The sequence below is a fragment of the Hippoglossus hippoglossus genome, chromosome 16 (genome assembly GCF_009819705.1).
Source record: "Hippoglossus hippoglossus isolate fHipHip1 chromosome 16, fHipHip1.pri, whole genome shotgun sequence".
NCBI classification, from domain to species: domain Eukaryota; kingdom Metazoa; phylum Chordata; class Actinopteri; order Pleuronectiformes; family Pleuronectidae; genus Hippoglossus; species Hippoglossus hippoglossus.
The window spans coordinates 14,956,976-14,977,346 of NC_047166.1; the positions used below are offsets into that span (position 1 = coordinate 14,956,976).

The 20,371-nt window shown below is 43.5% G+C and overlaps 1 protein-coding gene across 1 annotated transcript; it reads left to right on the plus strand.

Moving 5' to 3' along the window:
• Window positions 1-615: 615 nt before the first annotated feature.
• Window positions 616-19,769, plus strand: limd1a (LIM domains containing 1a). The gene is made up of 8 exons (XM_034612062.1): window positions 616-2,644; window positions 7,869-7,970; window positions 12,329-12,396; window positions 13,891-13,953; window positions 14,683-14,813; window positions 16,142-16,193; window positions 17,787-17,855; window positions 18,432-19,769. The coding sequence occupies exons 1-8, from the start codon at window positions 1,426-1,428 to the stop codon at window positions 18,564-18,566; spliced, it is 1,839 nt and encodes a 612-aa protein (XP_034467953.1). The 5' UTR covers window positions 616-1,425; the 3' UTR covers window positions 18,567-19,769.
• Window positions 19,770-20,371: the final 602 nt, after the last annotated feature.

Sequence of the window (20,371 nt, forward strand, 5' to 3'; positions counted from 1 at the left end):
TGGGATATGGACCAAACTAAAACGTCAAAGTACGCGTTAAATAAGATTTTCTCAAAGATGGTTTCTGTCATTTCAGGTCTTGTCCCACTAGTGTTTGTTCGATACCGGTTAGTTTAGTTTTAATATCTTATTCAATGATATAAAAACAGGGTGAAATGTCCTGATTGACAGCTAAGACAGACTTATGATTGGTCAAGTGCGCGTATAGATGGGACCTTGCTACTATACGGTTCCATCCTTAAAACGCTACTGCACAGACACCGGCTCATCGGCTAGTGACGTTTTTATTTACAGTCTGTGGGTGGTATATTATCTAAGCAGATTAAATGTTTTGTAGGCTTTGGAAAAAAATTATAAAGTAGCTGAAGTACAATACGAACCTTAAAAAAAAGTTGTAGAGAAGCAGCATTAAATGAAAACATTCTCCACAGCCCCCTGGTTCATCCATTTTTAATTTTATGGAGCAAAAAGCTAAAAGTCTTCAAACAGTTAGTTTTTCAGTCTCAGGGAGAAGCGGCTGAGTCATCCTGCTGTGTGTATTTTTACAGATGACACAGGATGTGATGGCCTCTGTTTTCAAAAGGCTGTGGAGGATCAGAGGAAGCCGACACATTTGTCTGCCCCCAGGTTCCAGCTATTTTTATAAAAACTAAGAAGCAGCAGGTTATTTAAAAAGAAAAGAAAAGCTGCAGTGTGATGACTGAGCTCAGATCTGTCCTCATCTCTACTTTTGCTTTTCTCCGCTTCATTCCAGCGCTGCGCCTTTAAAAGCACAAACTGCTCCATGTTTTCAGACCCAACTCTTCCACGGACCCACAGACCGGCGGCCACGTACGGCTCCGCGCTCCCTCGGTTACCCCCGCGCTCCGGTGCTCAGCGGCGGACTACTTCTCATCAACCGTCGCGGCTTTAACAACATATTTTAAAAGTACTTCACGGTTGTTTTTAACACGGGTGCGGGTGGGTAAGGTTTTTTAATTTTTTTTTCCTGGATGAGGGTTCCCTGCTGGGACTGTACAGCGGGAGGAGGGGGCGGTGTGAGGGGTCGTCCAGGCTATCGGATCCGGGATCTGCTCCCAGTTATAAGCAGACACACGCAGGCTTGTTCGGGGCAGAGCCGGACGGACGGAGGGTGGAGGAGGAGGAGGACTTTCACGGGGGTGGACGCGGAGTTTTCAACTTTTATTCATTAACCCTGGACGATTTAAGGGACGGTAAAAAAAAAAGTTAGAAACAGCAGAGAGACGTTTTACTTTGGGGGATCTGGACCTTTTTTTTGTCACCCGTGAAGACTCCGAGGTGCCGGACCGTGAGCGAATAACTCCCCCTGGAAGTATCACTCTTTAACCGGCTGCTGGGGTTTTAGCTCGGCTTTAGCCTCTGGAACTTCACTTTGACGCAGCGGACATATTTAATATCTCCACCATGGATAAATACGAGGATTTGGGACTGGAGGCGAGTAAGTTCATCGAGGACCTGAACATGTACGAAGCATCCCGGGATGGTTTGTTTCGGACGAGGAGTCATGCGGGAAACAACCCAGACTTTGAGGAGACGCGAAAGGTCTTCGCCTCTAAAATGACTAAAATCCACATGCAGAAGCACCAGGAGGAGATGGCCAAAACCACCCAGGCTATTAAAATGAATGGAGGTCACAGCAGCACTTATTACACCAAAGACAGGCCGCCCATCAACAGTTTCAGGCAGCCGGGGGAGGCGGCAGCGAAGCCCCCGATGCTCTCCGGCCCTGCGTCGGGCACCGGGAGTCAGTACGCGCCGTTTGACGGCCATAAACACCACCCGGGGGTCCAGTGTGAGCTCCCAGCAGGGCGGGCATATGGCTACGGGAACAGCTACGACAACCAGGAGCCGCATTCATACCAGAACAACAGCCCTACTCCTCCTCCGAGCCCAGGAAACGTGTCTCACTGCGCGCCCACACATGCTCGTCACCCGGTCAGCCAGCCGGCCGCCTGGGCCCCCTGCCGGGAGAGCCAGCTCTCTCCGTGTCCGTCTGAGAGCAGCACTTCATCTCAGCCCCCGCGCCTCCCTGCGCCCCCCACCGTCAACAGCCTTCCATCCCAGCAGAGCCAGGCTGGCATCCCTGCTTCTGTAAACAGGAGTCCACCCTCCTCTGCCGGGCCGGTCAGGGGTTGGGCCGGAGATCCTCCTGGCTCTGCCAGACCAGACCTCATCCCCGCCCTGCCTCTGAGTGCCTTCACAGGGGGAGCAGATTTCCACGTGCATCAGTCCTCCACGCAGCCTGCAGCCTACTATGCACCACCTTCTCCAACTTTAAGATCCTCTCCCATCCACAATGGCCCTGGCAGAGCTTCCCCTGTCCAACCTGCACCCCCTGAATCACCTCAACCCAAGGTCCAGGTGGCATCTGCTGCCTTCAGCCATGCCACTGTCTCCAAAAGCAGCAGCCAGAGTCAAGGTCAGAGCCAAATACCGAGCTGTGGACAGGCTCTCATTGCTGAAGCCGAGGCCCTCCGTTCCCCCAGGGCTGCCCAGCCACCCTGCCAGTCTCTACTCACGCAACCCCTTGATCAGGGGCCCTCGGCTGCTGAAATAAAATTAGAAGCTCTCACTAAACGTCTGGAAAAAGAGATGGATGCCCAGCCAAAGGCCGACTACTTTGGTAAGACTTTTCAGACCACCAACACCAACAAGGAGGCTTCTGTCAGTCACACCACTGCTGTAAGGGCCATTGAATAAGAGAGCTGCCTACTCACGGTTCAGAACATACATCCACTTGTCTCATATATTTCATATTTACACATGCACACACAGGCATCCTTTGTCACAGACTTAATCTGGAGGGCGACCGAGCTGTCTTATGTGTTTGTTTGGTGGCATTCCCGAAGGTCTTTGCTGATATAATAGTTGAACTTATTAGGCAGACACCAGAGTATTTTTTTTTCATCCTGTGGAATGCAGAAATAATAATGTTCCAATTTGTTCCATGTCTCCTTTTAAATGATTAATTGCCTGCCCTGTTGGCAGCATTACAACAAACCCAAGAGCATGAGGAGGGGGCCGGGGACAGAAAGAAGATCACTATCCTCTTATCTCCTCCCAGAAATGTACTGGCATCAAAACATTGATAAAGTTAACTCTTCAGCTAGAGCTAGATCACTTCGGTCAGGTCTGTGCTCCATTAAGTCTGAGCTTGTTTGAACATCCCCAGTGAGTGACTGACAGTGGCATCCACGTTTCCCCCTGAAATGATTTCATTCCTGCAGATTTCTTTCAGTGAGCATGGCAGCCTCACCTGTGACTGTTACTTCTGCCCATCATCTGAATACTGTTGCTCATATTAGCGCCTGTAGCACTCAGCAGCTCTATCTCGGCTTTAGTAGCTCTATCAGGAAATTAATGGAACAAGGAAATAACACACGTGCTGTGCTGTGATAGCAGCTGACAGATGAAGATAAATAGGCGACGTGTACTGTACGTGGCCCAGTGTGTGTTTGCGTGCGTTGCAAACAGACAAACGTGGTGTTCGCGTGTTTGGGGCCAAGGCCATTCATGAAAACGGGATGTCCCGCCTCAGGAAAGGCAGATAGTGGGAGAGCGTGAGATGGGTGATGGCGGGTTCAAAGCCACAAAGCATCCCCATTACACACACACACACACACACAGCACATACATACATACATACCCCATGCCTCCTCACAGGAGGTATTTCCTGCAGGAATGTCGTGATTGTAATCGACAGCCGTCCCCCTGTGGGCTCATATCGTTGTGTGAAGGAAAGATGTTCTGGAGAACGTCTCTGTCACGACAAGGCTCATAAATAGCACAGCGAGTTGAACATTACAGATGTGTGGGAGAATGTGTTCAATCAGCATACGTGTAGGATTTAAAGTAACACCGTGTCCTGTATGTCTTTTTTTACACACACACTCACACACACACACATTCCCACATTGCCTACACATGGTTCCAGTGAGGACTTTCCCACCAGAACATGGCTCATCCTCTGAGTCACGCTTCCATGCCAGAAAGAAAACTTGTGTAGGCAAGATTCCTTTCACAAGACTTTAGTGTCTAGCGTCGGAATGCTATATAGAAAGATAGTTTAAAAAAGACACATTTTCCAAGCACTTGTTTTGTCACATTTTGTAAAATCCCATTTATGCTTGAAAGAGGTTAGGTTATTGAATGGCAGCAACCATTTCTGTGGATCAGGACCTAGGTGCCATGGCGGTGTTTACCGGATCTAGTGAGCTGTGTCTAAACACAATTCTTGGATTGATCAAAGGTCCCAGCCATAGAACGAGTTCCGATTGGATTTACTGGAGCCGGAGGTTCTGGGAAAATGAGTATTGTGCCAAACGGCTGCACCGGGGGAACACTATGGAATGTCTGAAGGAAGGGAGCAAGGAATTTTAGAAACGAGGTCTGAAGATAAATAGGGGAGGGGAGTCCCAGACAAGTTAAGAGGTGTCTGCGGTGTCTGTGAATGAATGGCTCGACGAAGTGAGAGATTTAGGGGCAAGTTTTGTGGATGCTTCTTTGTCCTTTGCCACAAGAATCAGAGAGGAAGTGAGATTTATAGACAAGTTAATCCAAGAGGGGCGAAGTGGTGGGACATCCCAGTTCTCTGCCTTCCCCCCTGATTTACACACACATACACACATACACACACACACACACACACACACACAGCGGAGCGTTTAGTGTTGTGTTAAGATGGATGATTAATTTATCCCATCTGGCTGTGGAGTGGAAGGCTTCGTCTTAACTCTTCCCAGAGAATCTTGGCTTCTGCTTTGGCGGGCTTTTTAGAGGATATCTTTTGTGCAAGTGTGTGTTTGTGTGTCTGTGTGTGAGAGAAAGAGAGCGAGAATGTGATTTCTTCTCATCTGCTGCTGTTTGATTGTATGGCCTGCAGTTTTTGACTAATGTCTGGGTGTCGTGTCTGATTGTGCGGCGTTTACAAAAGAAAACGATGCCATAAGCAACACAGCATATTGTACTTTTCAATGAATGAGAGTGTGATATTTGTAGTTTTGTCTACTTTTAGGACTATATCGTATGATTATGGTGTTATAGATGGAATCTTTCGTGTTCTCACACCTTTGAAAATATATGTATTACTCTGAATACTTTGGTCTGATTGGAGAAGTGACAACACTACGAGCACTACAACCATAAGCTGTAAGGTTGAGTCTGTTCTCACACTCAAAAGTTATTATTTGCAATAGATTGCATGAAAGCTTGTTTCAGAGAGAATCAAACTAGTTTGAAATAACCAACGTGATGGAAACAGTGGACTGGGTTACCCAACATTAACGGATAAGCAGGTGAAATAGCTCAAAAATAACAGATCTATAGCAAATTGCCAATGTGTTAATAGTTAAACTCATCTAGTACGGAGATGTTGTTGATTCCATTTAATTATTGTTTCAATGCACATTTAAGTGAATGAGATAGTGATGTACATATGGCCACTTGTAAAGGCAGCGTTAAATCGTTTGGTGCCAATTTAGCTTTCAGTGGTTTTTCGACCAGTAAGCAGCCATCTCCAGGGAGTTTTGACAGTTTAGGGCGGTGAGGGGTGGGGTGTGTTCAGAGGGCTGAAGTTTTGGCTCCATGTTTTGCTTCCCCTCCCCCCACTTGCAGCCAGAAGTCAGGCCCCAGAATAATCGCACTGTTTTGGGATACAGGACTCTCGCCAAGAGCAAGTTTGTAGTGGCTCAACCGGTGAGAAGATTATGAACTAAAACAAGGAATGTTTGGTTCCAAGCAGGAAAAGAGACGAGAGAACGGACCTTAACTGCATTTCTGTTCTCGTGGGGCGCACAAATCAAAGCTATAAATATTGTTAAAGGACAAACGTCATAGGCTCAGTGCCCTTGAAAAAGTTCTGTACTTTACTGTATTGTATTGTACTGTTCTGGTTATATACGGTTTTCCTGGGAATCTTCTCAGACGTGAAGTGCTTGTAGTAAACGTTTAAAGAAGAAAAGCTTGGGAAGAATGTGATTTAAAGGACCTTCCCTGATTTATTTCAGGAGTTTGAGGCCATGACCACTTTATTGTGTTTTCATGTAAACAAAATAGCTTACATAAGAGCAACATTCTTCAGCTTTCTAATAATATCCCGCTATTATCTCTAAATCTTCTTTCCAGCCGTCAGGGCCCCGATGATGTGTCCTCTGTTGTGGTATTAGGAGAGGCTTTAGCTGAATTATATATAGCCCGATTGTATGTTGCACTGCTGAGTGTCTTAGAGGAGAAACATTTGAAGAAGGTTATTAAAATGTAACAGCGTGTGTTTTTTTTGGGGGGAGGCTGCCGCGTGATGTGTGTTGGATAAACTGGAAACAGAAGTCTCTTTGTCAGTGTTCGAGGAGGACCAGGGCTGGGCTGGGCCGGGCTCTTCTGCTGAGCTCTGCTCTGTCTCTGGGGAGTTTTTCTATAAAAACGTACACACACCCACACCCACACACACACCCAAATAACCTCTTGCACGTACACACACATGCACACATCCTCGCAGTAAAAGCGAAAACTCGCTTTCAACCTCCATTTACACGCCTTCAGTCGCTGTGACTTTAACTTAATACTTCATTATTTGATGGTCATATCCTACCGTATCTGATTGATTCTGCATCGAGCTGACAGCCCATTAGGGACAGTGGTTCTCACTTGTCACTGTCTATATGTCAGTTGTCACATCATGCCTCATCATACGGTGCATGCTCAGAGACAGAGGGGGATTGACAGGGAGGTGGGGGGGGGAGAATCTTCATGTGAGGAGTCGGGAAAGTAGAGTTGCATTTTAAGTAGCTGCAGATTAAAAAAAAAGTTATTTATTGATCACATGGAAACTCTGGGTTGTTCATGAGCTGTCCAAAGTCAAAGTAGAGATTATGTAATGAACTGGTGTTCTTCACCAAATCTTACTTCGGCTTTTATTTGTATTTCTTTTTTTCTTTTTTTCTATACTCATTTAGTCTTCTCCATCTGTTACAAATCTGTTTGGCTTGGATGAGTGAATGGATTAATATTAAGTAGACGCTGATGTCTGCCTGTGAAGTCACACTAGCTGTGTGCGTTGTTTGGGTAGGACCTCTTTGATTTCTTTCAAAGTCTTTATCAACACACTTCCCAGTCTCTTAGCCAAGTCAAACAAGCAAACGTTGATATAGTTCCTCTTTCAATGATCCAGCCCGCTAACCAGTTTCCTGGCTTGTGATGTTTTTTTCTCTCCATTTGATCTAAATCAGAGCCTCCGCAGCTCTTTTCTCTCACTGATCCTGCTACGATAATTTAAGAATGAAACCTGGGTTACGAATGGGAAAGTAGTTTCAGACATATGGACTCCTCTGTATGAATAAACTTTTTAACTTGTGCCTTTGAAGAGTTAACTCAGCCAAGGAGGTTTAAGTTTTCGCCCATCTGTTGGTTCTTCTGTTTTCACCAGAATGACGCAAAAAACTTCAGGACGGATTTAACCAAAACTTGGGCAAAACAAGAATTCATAAAATTTTTGTGGGAATCCAAAAAAAGCTGCGTGTTTTGGACTATTTTTGTCACTTTCTTTAACATTTTGACATCTTCACCAATTTCCCAGGCAATAACTCATGGATTCTTGATGGAAAAAAATCTGGCACATTTAGGGATCTGATGTCTTTGAGTGGAGGAAATGTAGTGCAGCTTGAATTAATTTAAAGGGACGGTTGAGCCTCGAGCTATTCTAGTTCAGTGTGTGTTAATGTAGTGTGTGAATGCATTAGTGCCCGTGTTGATGGGAAGTAGATCCATAAATTGTGTAATCTAACTTAAGTAAATGACAGAGTACGTAACTATGTGACTTCTCTGACTCACCGATATTCTGTGTTGCTTTGCAGGAGTGTGTGTGAAGTGTAACAAGGCCGTGCATGGAGCCAACCAGGCCTGCCAGGCGATGGGGAGCCTCTACCATGACAGCTGCTTCACCTGCAGTGCCTGCAGTAAGTACACAAATACACAGCATGTCCTCACTAAGTCCATTCAGACACTTTCACCTCTTCTCCCAGCTCGATTCACATGTAAAGCTCGAGTAGACTCCAGACTTACCAGGAATTCCAAAGACCCTTGTCTGTCAAACGAAAGCTGTGCTTTCTTCTTCAGTCATTCACGGGCCAGAGCAAAAACACACAATTATTTAGGGATTACTGTCGTGTACTGTTGGTGTTTGGTTTCTGGGTGTGCCAGTCACTCCTCCAGCCCACACAAAGACACACAGAGCAAGACTGTTTGCTGCCCTCATTCATCCATCAGTCAGGTGAATAGTTTGACGTATAAATTCATACTTTATACTCTATGAAGTGGATCGAAATCCTTTGCAGGGTTTGAAACTGAAAAAGATTGACATTTACAACCACAGATCATGTTTTAATGAGGTATTATTATTATGTATTGCATGGCATCTTTATGTTTTACAGCAACTTGAGCTTGTCGTCAAAAAGATAAAGGAACAGCTAAACACTGTACAGCTAAGACAGTGTCTGGACTTCAGTGCATGTCTGAAAGCAGCTTATATCTCATGAGATGTACAGGTCAGGTTACATAACATTTCCCCGGCTCCAAGGTGAACTATCCGGTGGAGACAGTGACCCGTGTGCTATGTGTCAGTTTAGCTTGTTTCAGTGGATAATTCATCGAACGCTGCTCCGGTCAGGTTTCTGTTTTCACTTTGTCACTTCAGACAGTTTACCTGGCCAATTAGTTGGAGCCAGACATCAACTGTGGCTGCAGTTGTCCGATGTTTAATTGACCCGCAGCTTCCTGCCTGGGAGACAGTCTCTTTCTATAGCTGAAGCATATCCTGGCTCTCCACTCCAATTAAAATCTCTCCCTCAATTACTGCGGGTATGTGGAGTATTTGTGGCACAGTGTGCTCACCCCTGCTGAGGCCCATCATTCCGCTGCACCTTTGACCTTGCTGGTTAGACACCCAAATGTATGATTAACATCTCTGTGTTTTGTTTTACTTTTCCCCCTATATGTGTGTGCGTGTGTGTGTGTGTTAATGAGAGGGGAAAGAGGAGACACACTGCGGCTCTGAGTGAAACCGATGTCTGACGTGGGGGGGAGGGGGGCTACACATCACATACCTCTCATACCTTGCTCCGTGTGAGGGTTATAAGGGTTGTGTTTGCTGTGAGCGGCCCCCCCTGAGGAAAAGCATCTCAGCTGGGGAGGAGTGCGGGCAAAGGGGCCCTCGGTAGGTCGGCTCCGGGAGGACACTGGTAATGTTATGTCAGCTGGGGGGGGGGGTGTATTGAATGGGGCAGCGAGACCATTCAACTGGGAGCACTCCACCCAGCACTTTCAGCCACCATACAAACTGTTACATACACATGCGTTATGTGTTCTTGCTTGTGCCCACACAGTTAACAACACGATGCAGTCCAATATACAGTGCTTTAATACTTTAGGCATCCCCTTTCATCTTCCTCCTCCTCGGATGACTTGTATAACAGGTCTTTATGACCGTGAACTTCCTTCCAAGCCGTTACTCCACCAGTTCCCCCAAGGTGATGGAAAGGCAGGGGGACATTCCTGGTAGCGAGGGGAGCTCAGGCTGCGTGTCTGGGATTCAGGGCTTCACTGCTTGAGGGGACTTCCTTCCAGGATAATCGTCTGTCTGTTTACTAAACATTTTTAACCCAATTCCAGTTTGTATGTGAAACGAACTGCGGGTTGAAACGACTTCACAACTGCATGTGCCTTCCTGGTAACTACATTAAGTGTTTTTAAGTGTAATAACAGTCCCAGTCTCAGTTTCTGCTTTCATAGCATCAGCCTCTCATCCCGGGCCAGTCCTCAGTCTTTGGAGAACGCAAACAAGGATCTGATTGGTTTTGAATCCACTGGTATGTTAACATCTGGTGGGTAGAATGTCAGAGCCTTGTCCAAACGTCCCAGGTGTTGTTCAGAGTCAAAGAAATGGACTCGGACCAGCGGAGAGAATTCCTCTCAGTGCACAGAGCTTTGAAAGAGTTCAGTATAGCGCATACCTCTGCCAAGGCCAAGTCCCCTTAAATTCAATCAAGCTGCACCAAATTACACACTCGCATAGAAATCAGTCCCCTAAATATGCCAGCTTTTTTTCATCAAGATCTATGATTTATTCCCTGAGACAAATACCTTAAAAGTGCCCCATTTCAAAATCTTAAAGAAAGGGAAGAATTCCTGGATTCCCCCCTTGATCCTGATCTGCACCAAAATTTCTTCAGAGTTCTTCCCTGAATCATACCTTCCACCAAGTTTCATTGTAATCCGTACAGTAGTTTTTGCGTAATCTTGCTAACTAACAGACAAACAAACAGGAATGATAACATAACAACTCCTTGTTTGGGTTATTTAAACACTGTAGATATCTCTAACAGGACAACAGATGAGTTAATTTAATACTAAATATAAGAGCCAACTGTCTACAGACGTGACGTTGACACAAAATAATTGTGGCTCTTTTGGTGAAATGTCTCACTTGAGTAATTTACTCTCAGGAGAGAACAGGGTTTAGGCTCGATTAGCAAGTCACGGCAGGGTCACCGTGACCTGCTTATTTTCTGAATGGGATTACATAAGGGAATTCATAGAATGCTTTAATTAGAAAATGGCTCTGCATTTTGTTCTGTCCCACCGGTGTTTTACATTTTTATGAAAGTGCAGGAGTCACACTTGGTGCTGGTGCTTTTCAAACCGTCAGCCCTGACTCCTGACTTTAATTAAGCTCTTATCTGTCTGCAAAGCGCCGAGCTTTCCCTCTCTGACTCACTGGGGGGGAAAAATGACAGGAATGTGAAGAAGAGGAATGGCTCATATCTCACTTGTATCCCCTTTATTTGCTCCTTTTTTTTCGAAATCTCGGCCGGATCAAAATGACTCAAAGTATTTATTGTGCCTTAACTAGCTTTGGCAAGATCTTGGTTGCTATGTGACCATTATTATTCTATTAAAGATAATGTAATTGTGAGCAACTGGCTCAGGGAATTTCATGTGCCATGTATTTAAAAGGATGAATCATGGGGTTTCTTTATTCTTTTTTTTTTTGGTGTTATTTCCATGTTCAAAGTATTATTCAAGCTCGTTGTTAAAGAGAAATAGTTAATTGCTTTCTTTAACTCCTTCAGACAGTTACATTATGACTGTCAGTTAATTGTGTAGGGACTTAAAGGAACCAGTGAGGGGTTTCAAAGAGAGGAGACCTGTTTGACTGAGCTCTTTGTTGCTCTTTATTAGATGAGTAACGTCATTTTAATCCCTTTGTACTTTTGTTTTCTTGGTAATTCAGCAAATTGAAAGCACAACAAATCTTATAGTATGTCATCACATGGAAGAAAAAAAAACTTCAAAAAAGATACAGTGTTTCCATAAAGCAGGAGTCAGTAACTTTGCCCTTGACGGCTTATTTAGTTAGAGATCTCCACTGCCTTAAGAATAAAGTAACACAAGTTGTGTTTTCTAGTGGCTAAATGACTGCTTGAGTGTATGTTGATACACTAATCAGGTAAACAGAGCACGAGATGGGAGATAAAGAGCGCTCCTGTTCACCAAGGTCAACCCCCTCCTCCTCCTCCTCTGCGTTGTCCCCTCCCTCACCTCCCCGCTCAGAAAATGTGAGGAATGTTCCCCTCTTCCTGTGGGACCTGGGCAAGAATAGCTATGAAGTGAAGTGAGCAGGGAGGTTTTTGCTGCGTCTGTGTGTTGCTATAAGAAGAAGCCAGATCCAGACTGTAGAACGATTAAAGCGCACAGTCAGACAGGAAGCACACGCAGTGTGTGGAGAGACACGAGCAAGGAACAAAGAAGGAGAAGAATAGAGGGGTCGTTGTGGCTCTTTGGCCTGTGGTCGCCATGAAATCCAATAGAGCCCAGTGTTTAATCTGTTTCACCTGTCACGTAATTGGATTTAATCAGATTTTTATTATACATGTTTGATCCAGATGTTTTCCTTGTCCTTCTGCAGCCTGCTGTGCCCCGGCAAAATTATATTAAGACACCGGCACACCATTGATCTGTGTATGTGATTTATCTGCCTGGATTCAGCGAAATATAATGAATATTGCAAAAGGGTCGAATGGTTGTAATTAATCATCACCATCTTTAAACATTAGTGCCGTAACTGTTTTCTGAGACCGGGTTCAACATTTTTCACTAAAGGTTTTCCACCATCACATCACTGACTTACCTTCTCTGGGCTCAACTTGTTGTATCTCAGTAATCACAAAAACACTTTTTCTAGTTTCAGATGCAGATCACACTTTGTGTTTCTCTAGAAAAATCATACAAATGGACATTTCTGTCTGTGTCTCTGCAGGTCGAAAGCTGAGAGGGAAGGCTTTCTACTATGTCGGAGGGAAGGTTTTCTGTGAAGAGGACTTTCTGGTGAGCAGTCGATGCACAATCAATGCTTAGTTTACCTCTACTGATGTATGTGGTCACCCGCACAACATCTCTGTCGTGTGTTGTTTTACAAATCTCTCTATAATCCCGATTCTTCACTTTTAATCACAATTATTAGTTTTCTCTAATATATATCATAATATATCTCCTTTCAAATTAAATGCACTATTTGGGTAGAAGACTTTCTCCTTTTGACCCAGTTTCTTGCATCTAATGCAGATCATTCATATCAGTTTCCTCCCTTGGGTGGGACTGGAAGGAGGTCAGTAACTAGAGAAGCAGTTATAGGATGGAGGGCAGTCAGGCCAGTCACATCAGTGCAGTGTGACTGTATGCAGTGGTGGAGGAAGTACTTAAATATTTGACCTTCCTTGTATTAAAAGTACAAATAAATACACAAAAAGGAACACACGTGAGAGCAAAAGTGCCACATTAACTTTTGTTCTTGAGTAACAGTAAGTAGGTACTTGCTTTTGAACATACTTAGAGAATACAAAGTAAAAGTACAACCAATTCCCCAATGCAACAGTCTACTACATCATTAACTGTGTCTACTGCATATATTTTTAATACAAATATTGTATAGACTCCATCATTTATCTCTTTTAAATACGTATTCAGCGTATATATAATGACTGGGTCTCGGCATCTTCCAAATCCTTCTCAGGTGTTTCTCCTGCTGCTGCAGGAGGCAGGTACTTATGTTACCTGCCCACACTGATTGGATCAGTGGACCAGTAGAAAGTACAGATATTTTCTGATGTATGTAGTAGAAAATAGAGTGAAAAGTACCCGAAATACTTGAAATATGTACTTAGTTACAGTAAAAAATTAAATGTACTTTGTTACATCCCACCACTGACTGTATGTACTCTGGGAGAATTTGTTGTAATTGACTGCATGTATTTTACAGCCATAGTGTGAACACTAAACCACTTTTGTTTTGGTTATTTCCCAACTTTAATTTGAACATTTATTTACACTGTCAGTGGCTCTGTGTGTGTTTACCCCAGGAGCCTTCTCCTTAATAAAAAAACAAACATATGGCCCTTCCACCAAAACATCAGAGTTGCTCAATTAAAATCTAAATTTATACTAAATTAAATTTACTCAGGCTCTGCTCCCTCCATGTCCTGTTAATAGCATCGGTGTGTTAGTGTGGACATTCCTCACTGACACTGCTCATGCATAATAAGCAATAATAAAGCTTATTCAAATACTGTATCAATTCATTGCCACTCTCAGGACCACACCGTATTCATTCTTTACGAGCATGTGGTTGTTTTAGGTCGTTCTTAGGAGGAATTATAGTACAAATACTTAAGCTAAACCACACACACACTACTTGGGTTAATGTCTGGGAGACACAGTGGAGCTGATTTGTGCTCAGTCTGAAACAGAGTCAGAAATTTCAGTCATCCATTAAAGAGACAAATTCCAATGACCTCACTGTCGTCTTTTCTCTGTCTGTTAAAGTACTCTGGTTTTCAACAGTCTGCAGACAAGTGCAACGCTTGTGGACATCTGATTATGGACATGGTGAGTGTCTGTTACTTCTCTCCAGTTGTGTGTGCGTTTGTGTCTGTGTGTGTGTGTGGGTGTATGTGTGGGTCCGAGCCAGGTGATCTCAGCAGAAACTTAGTGTTACCTCACCCTAAAAGAGCTTTCTGTGGGTACATCTGGAGAAACACTCAGGAGGAACCACTGGCTCTGTATGTGCATTTCTCACTCTCTCATACACACACACACACACACACACACACACACACACACACACACACACACACACACACACACACACACACACACACACACACACACACACACACACACACACACACACCCGGTCTCATGGGTAAAAACAACAACAGACGCGCACAAAACATGTGATCCAGTCAGAAAGCCTCCTGACATGACTCCACCCAGGTTCTCAGTCCAGCAGACAGAGGAGAAGTAGTCTCATTTAATCACATATAACTTTCTGTATCTCACAACAGAAATCATCAGTGAGAGCTTTTCTTATTTGTTATGTTCATGTTCCTTTTTATCTCACACAACATAAAGCCTGCCTGCATGTTAAATCTGCCAAAGGAGAGTTATTCTTAGCTTTGTCCTTTTCGTGTTTGCTGTTATGACACAATACATCCACAGGGGTTATTAAAAATTAATCTAATCTGAAAACATAGACTATTTTCTTTTGGATAGTTATAGCAGAATAAAGCACTGAATTAATTTCCTGATATTCTTCTCTCATTTCTGTCTGTATAGATCCTGCAAGCCCTCGGGAAGTCCTATCACCCCGGCTGTTTCCGCTGCGTCGTCTGTAACGAGAGCCTTGATGGAGTGCCCTTCACTGTGGACACTGAAAACAAGATCTACTGTGTCAAAGACTACCACAGGTGAGTGTCCCTTGTTACCCAGTAGTTCAAAATAACACGAGTGCGTGACCTGAATTTATCTGTGTTAAATTAGTTTAGCCTGGCACTAAGGAAATGTCTCGGTTTCATATTCCAAGTTACAATCGCAGCGCAGCCCTTTAACTTTCAAGCTACTGTGGGGTCGGGTTGAGAAACTCGCGCCCTGTGGACGAGTTGGGTTTCTGTCCGACACGTGTGGCAGACACATGAGAAGTGTTGTCAGGGATGAAAGCAGAGTCAGGGGGAGGGAGTGAGGGAGGGAGGGAGGGAGGAAAGGCCTCTGTCCAGTTAGAGGTGTGAAGAGTGGCCATGCAGCTCCACTCGTCTGATCTCCACAGTAACATGCTCTGAGAGGACAAATACACAGCTTCAAATGTCAGAATGAACTAGAATGGCACTCAGTAGAACTAATACCTCCGCATACCTCCGCCTTAACAGCTTAATTCAATCAAGCTGCACCAAATTGAACACAATCACTCCTCTAAATATGCCAGATCCTTGAATTATTTCCTAGAAAGTCTGTGAAAATATCAGAAAAATGCCCTGTCTCAAATTTTTAAGGAAAGTTAAAAAAAAATCCAGAATCCGCACCAAAATGTAATAAGCTCTTTCCTGACCCATACCGCATCCTTCCACCAAGTTCTGTGGTAACCAGTCCAGTAGTTTTGTAGAATGCTGCTAAGTGACAGACAAACACAAATGAAAGTAAAAAAACAAGATTTACGTTTGTGAGGAAAATTGACTTTGTGCCTGTTAGCCACTTTAGGATGCTGTAGTACCTCAACCTGTGAAGCAACCACAGCCGTTTCTTCTCTCTGCCGGGACAGTGTGTACTGTGCAGCCGAGCACATGGCCGATCCCCGTCTGGCGGCTCCCACATGTGCTCCACGCTGATCAAATCAGACAAACCTTATTGTGTATACAGTTTGTGTTTGACTTTTAGCCGCAGTTATGCCCATCCACACTGAGAGGCCCCTTTGTTATTCCCTCAGACATCCAGGTGCCAGCCATGTGTGTGGAAATAATGAATTCACTTTGCTTTTTGTTTTTCTACTCCCTTCTGGATTTTGTGGGGAATCACGTGCGTGAGGGGAAGCCAGCACATCTGCAAACCTGGCATCTCCCGAGTCGAATCAGGACTTTGAATCTAGGCTGAGGCAGGAGAGAGGGAGGCGAAGGCCAAATGGGTTTAAAGGTTTAGAGAGGGACATCAGATATGAACTGTGACCTTTATAGTCTGTGGTCTGTGTCATCTGAGTGCAGGACAAACAGATCTATAATAACTGTCTCTTTCTATCTCACTATCACAGGGTCCTGGCCCCGAAATGTGCAGCGTGTAATCAGCCCATCCTGCCCTCAGAGGTAAGATAACATCAGCCTGTGTTTGGGGTTGGATAATAATAAAACATTCGTCTTACTCTTATATAGAGGTTTAAGATACAATTTTACGTTTTAAAATTAGACACAGCTTAAAAGATTTATCTTTAAAAAGACATTGCAATTTTTATGATTAGGGTTTTGTGTTGGAATGTAAGTGTTAATTATATGATTTAGTTACCGCAGCACAATGATCCTTAGGCAATACTGTGATATGTATTACAATACTAATATCATCCACATATCCATGTATGTATCATGTATGAAGTGGGAGTATGCTGCTTGTTTTGCATGTTATTGTGTCATGTTACAGCCGCAGAATGTGTTTATTGAAATAATGTTTTATATTTTTGGAAGGTCATGGCTCTATGTGAGTTGACAGAAGAGCGATAACATGAAATTAGGGAAGAAAGATGTAAAACTATGTCCAGCAAAGAGCTTTGACCAGACTCAAACCAGGGATGTTGTGGTTCATGGTCAATCCTTTAATCTTCAGGCCACCAGAATCAGTTCAAAGTTACACAATATCTCAAGTTTACAAGTTTACATATACACAATTGACTCTGATAACTCAAAAATATTAAGTATAAACTCTAACTAGTGGTAAATGCCATTTTTTTCGTGTGTAAAATGTGACTGAAAAGTACAACCAAGATGCACAAAACATTGTGGTCACTTCACTGATGTTTTAATTGGACCCTAGACAATGATTCGCCCTCTTGTCAACTTGAGTAACAGTCAGATCTATGATGGGCACTGATGGTGATACAGTATCAGGTATTGCCAAAGACAAGTTTGGTTGAAGAGGGAGGGTCAGATGAATTTCAGCATGATGTAGTGGCGTCTAGAAGGGGGTCAACTTTACCTGTTGACCTCCAGCTAACAGGAACCCAGATTCTAAATCCTCATCTCCTCGTGTTGACTCACGAATGATCCAAACTCTGAATTTAGATGAGCTAATCTAGCTTTGAGGGAAGTATGATTCAAACCCACACACACGCGCACACATACGCGCACACACACACACACACAGGACATGCTGGCAAAAGCAAAGAAATGTCAAAAATTAGAGTTGACTTTGCTGGAATGTACCTTGACCTGCCCTTATAGTAGGCTATGACGCCGGTATTTAAGGAAGAGGTGTGTGTGTGTGCATGTGTGTCATAGTGTCTTGTGCATTCATGCTGCTGTACGGATGTTCAGGGGAGTTTCCTTTCTGGCCGATGTTGTGATATTTTAACTGAAGCAAGTTTCCTGAAGAAAAAAACAACAACAACCTTCTCTGTGGTCATTGAAAATCAGAAGGACAAAGCTCACACTTAAGACTCAAGATACAAGGTCTTGAACGCCAGACAGATTTGTAAGAACCTGAGTTCTTTCAGCAGCAAACTCAGAAAATACAATCAAACTGTATTGATAATTCAGCAGCAGAGTGGGTCTGTGCTTCAAGTGATGGCTTTAATTCAGAGGAGTAGTTTAAAGTGCTGAATATTCAGCTGCTGGCTTACATTCCTGTGCTTTGTCTTCTGGCGAGATTGGCTTCAGTTGCCTTTATTTCTCTCTGAATTTCTTTTCCAGGGGTCTGATGAAACCGTTCGAGTTGTATCCATGGACAAGGACTACCACGTGGAATGCTATCACTGTGAGGTGGGTGGAAACAACAGTCGACACGCTGCTACAAACTGAAAACAGGCTGGTTTCGTGGCACCGAGCCAGAGACCATCTGAATGGCTCATTAGGAGTAATCATGAATGAATGATGAAAAGATCCACAATCTTAATTACAGTCTCAGGGATAATTTCGTACTGCCGAAGAAACGCGGGTGTGCGACACCTCATCACCACTATCTCATCATTTTACCCAAAAGCCTCCATTGGCTGCTGTTCTTTCACTTCATGTAAATAAAATCTGTTTCAAGTTGTTCAACGAGGATAATCAAGTTTTTTTTGTCTTCGCAAACAGATTTCTCTCTTTGAACTGAAATATTTACTAATGATGGCAAGTTTGAATCTTTTTGTAAGTGCCTGCACTTCTGCAGTTCTGTTGCTGTCACTGCTGTGCAAATCCTTCAGTTTGGGTATTTTTCTATTTTAGCATGGCGATCCTTCAGTGGTTGAAAATGAGGTCAATGCAGAGCAGAGCAATTATCCTCTACTCTGTGGGCTCAGGCTCATTCAGTGGATGCGTCTCTCTCATCCCTCTCATCCCTCTCATGTTCCTTAGGATTGCAAGAAGGAGCTGAACGACGAGGAGGGTCACCGCTGCTACCCCCTGAACGGCCACCTCCTCTGCCACTCCTGCCACCTGAAGAACATCGAGCCCGGCTGCTCCTCTCCTGTCACGACCTCCTCCTTCTGAACCCTTCTGTAGGCGAACGGAGACGCCTGGTGGACGTAACAAAGAACTGCCAAAGAGTGACTTGAGCTGCAGGAGCGTATGCGTACAATTCTTGTTGTAGAGGATTGATTGATTTAACGCCTCAACTAATACTACGGTTAGGTTTGTGTTCTGACAGGAATGTTAATAGGAAGGTTATGATGCAGTGATGAAGTATTGTAATTCACCAAAACTCTTCTTTGAATGCTATATATTGACTTTGCAGTAAGATTTGCCAATATCATTATTTGTATGTAAATATCAGTTGCATTGGCCGTGTAAATATCTTATAGTCAATTTCTTTTAGATACAGTGTGCCTTCAAATCCCCTTTCACACGCCTGCTGTTAAATTACAGCTCAACATGCATCTACAAATCCTCTGTCCAAAGGTTCTGCTAAGATTTACAAAAATATGTGTAGGTTAAGTCCACGGAAATCCCTGATACCTAATGTTTAAGTCAGACAGAAACGATAACTTAATATTCAGTCTACTGTTGAAGATAAATGGTTTGGTTTCCCCTCTGAACGGAGGACAAGAGTTTCTGCATGCAATAAATAAACAGTGGAAACAAACTATTTTTTAATGAATATTATCTCAATCTGAAGTGTTCCTTCTCTTTATATAGTGGTTACCAGGGGTCGAGTTAGGGGATCCGACAACACAGACCCTCGGTTTATTGAATCGCACACAGAGCCAGCGATGTTGTTCATTTCTCATATGCAATAAGTTATAACTTCTGAATACAAACATTTCATCGAAAATGTTGCTATGCCTTTCTGAGCTCAAAATGTTTTTAGGACTTTTCCCTTTTTGTTTAGTCTCATCAGGAATGCAGAGGAAAGCCAGGTAATTGTTGTTTGTCACATGCAGCCTGTTAGCACTTATGCTACATGTTTGAGTTTTCTATGCACCTATGAAGAGGTTGGGTATTAGACCTGTAGAGCTACATATTCTGTTACAGTTGCGTTATAACGAAAAGATGATACACATCGTAGGTCTATGTTAATTTACTCTTGTTTCATTTGTGCAAAAATAAACCCCTGTGATACTAATGTGATTTGCAGTGGTAAGAGCAGTTTGGATTTATCTTTCTTTGCCATCCAAATGTTATCAGTGTCTTCAAACATATACATATGTGCTGTTAAGAATATATTTAATAAATGCATCGCAATTTAAAGACTTGATTTTGATCAGACTTTTTTTTCCGAACCAAACAGTAATTTCTTTGTTATTTATTAATTTTATGACTATCTTTTTCAGTCAAAGCAATGTTTTTCTTTTTACAAATAATTCCAATAAAATTAACTTTTTATCTGATCAATGGTTCCAAGATGGAATAGAAGAAGTGTATGCTGAATATTGTATTTTTTTAATGTTGGGGCTTTTGTAATTGTTGGGGGAAAAACATAGATTCCTACCATTGCGCCTGCACTTCCTGTTTCTCTGTCCTTCTTTTTCCATCTGTGCTTCCCACTGTGACGGCTGCAGCCCCGGACCTCACAGATGAGGTAGTTTCCCATTACCCTCAGCGATGCCACCATCAACTCAGACATCCACTCAAGCTGTTCCATACTCCTCTAAACAATTACAGGAAGAGAAAAGAGGAGAGGGAGCACAGTGGCACTGGCACAAGGATGTGATCATCTGCATAAAGTGCCACCAAGAGAGAAAGCCTCCATCACATCTCCAGTAATTTGACAACTGCTGCTCAGACTCAGTCTTGTGGTGAACGCGGGCTGTGCTGGAGCAAAGAGGTCACAGGAAAAAGAACCCGGATAACGATAA

Bases quoted from the DNA above. Each gene is read 5' to 3' on its own strand.
- limd1a (XM_034612062.1), top strand. From the start codon at position 1,426: ATGGATAAATACGAGGATTTGGGACTGGAGGCGAGTAAGTTCATCGAG. The intron at 16,194-17,786 runs GTAAGATAACAT...TTTCTTTTCCAG, and splicing joins AGCCCATCCTGCCCTCAGAG to GGGTCTGATGAAACCGTTCG. The intron at 17,856-18,431 runs GTGGGTGGAAAC...CATGTTCCTTAG, and splicing joins TGGAATGCTATCACTGTGAG to GATTGCAAGAAGGAGCTGAA.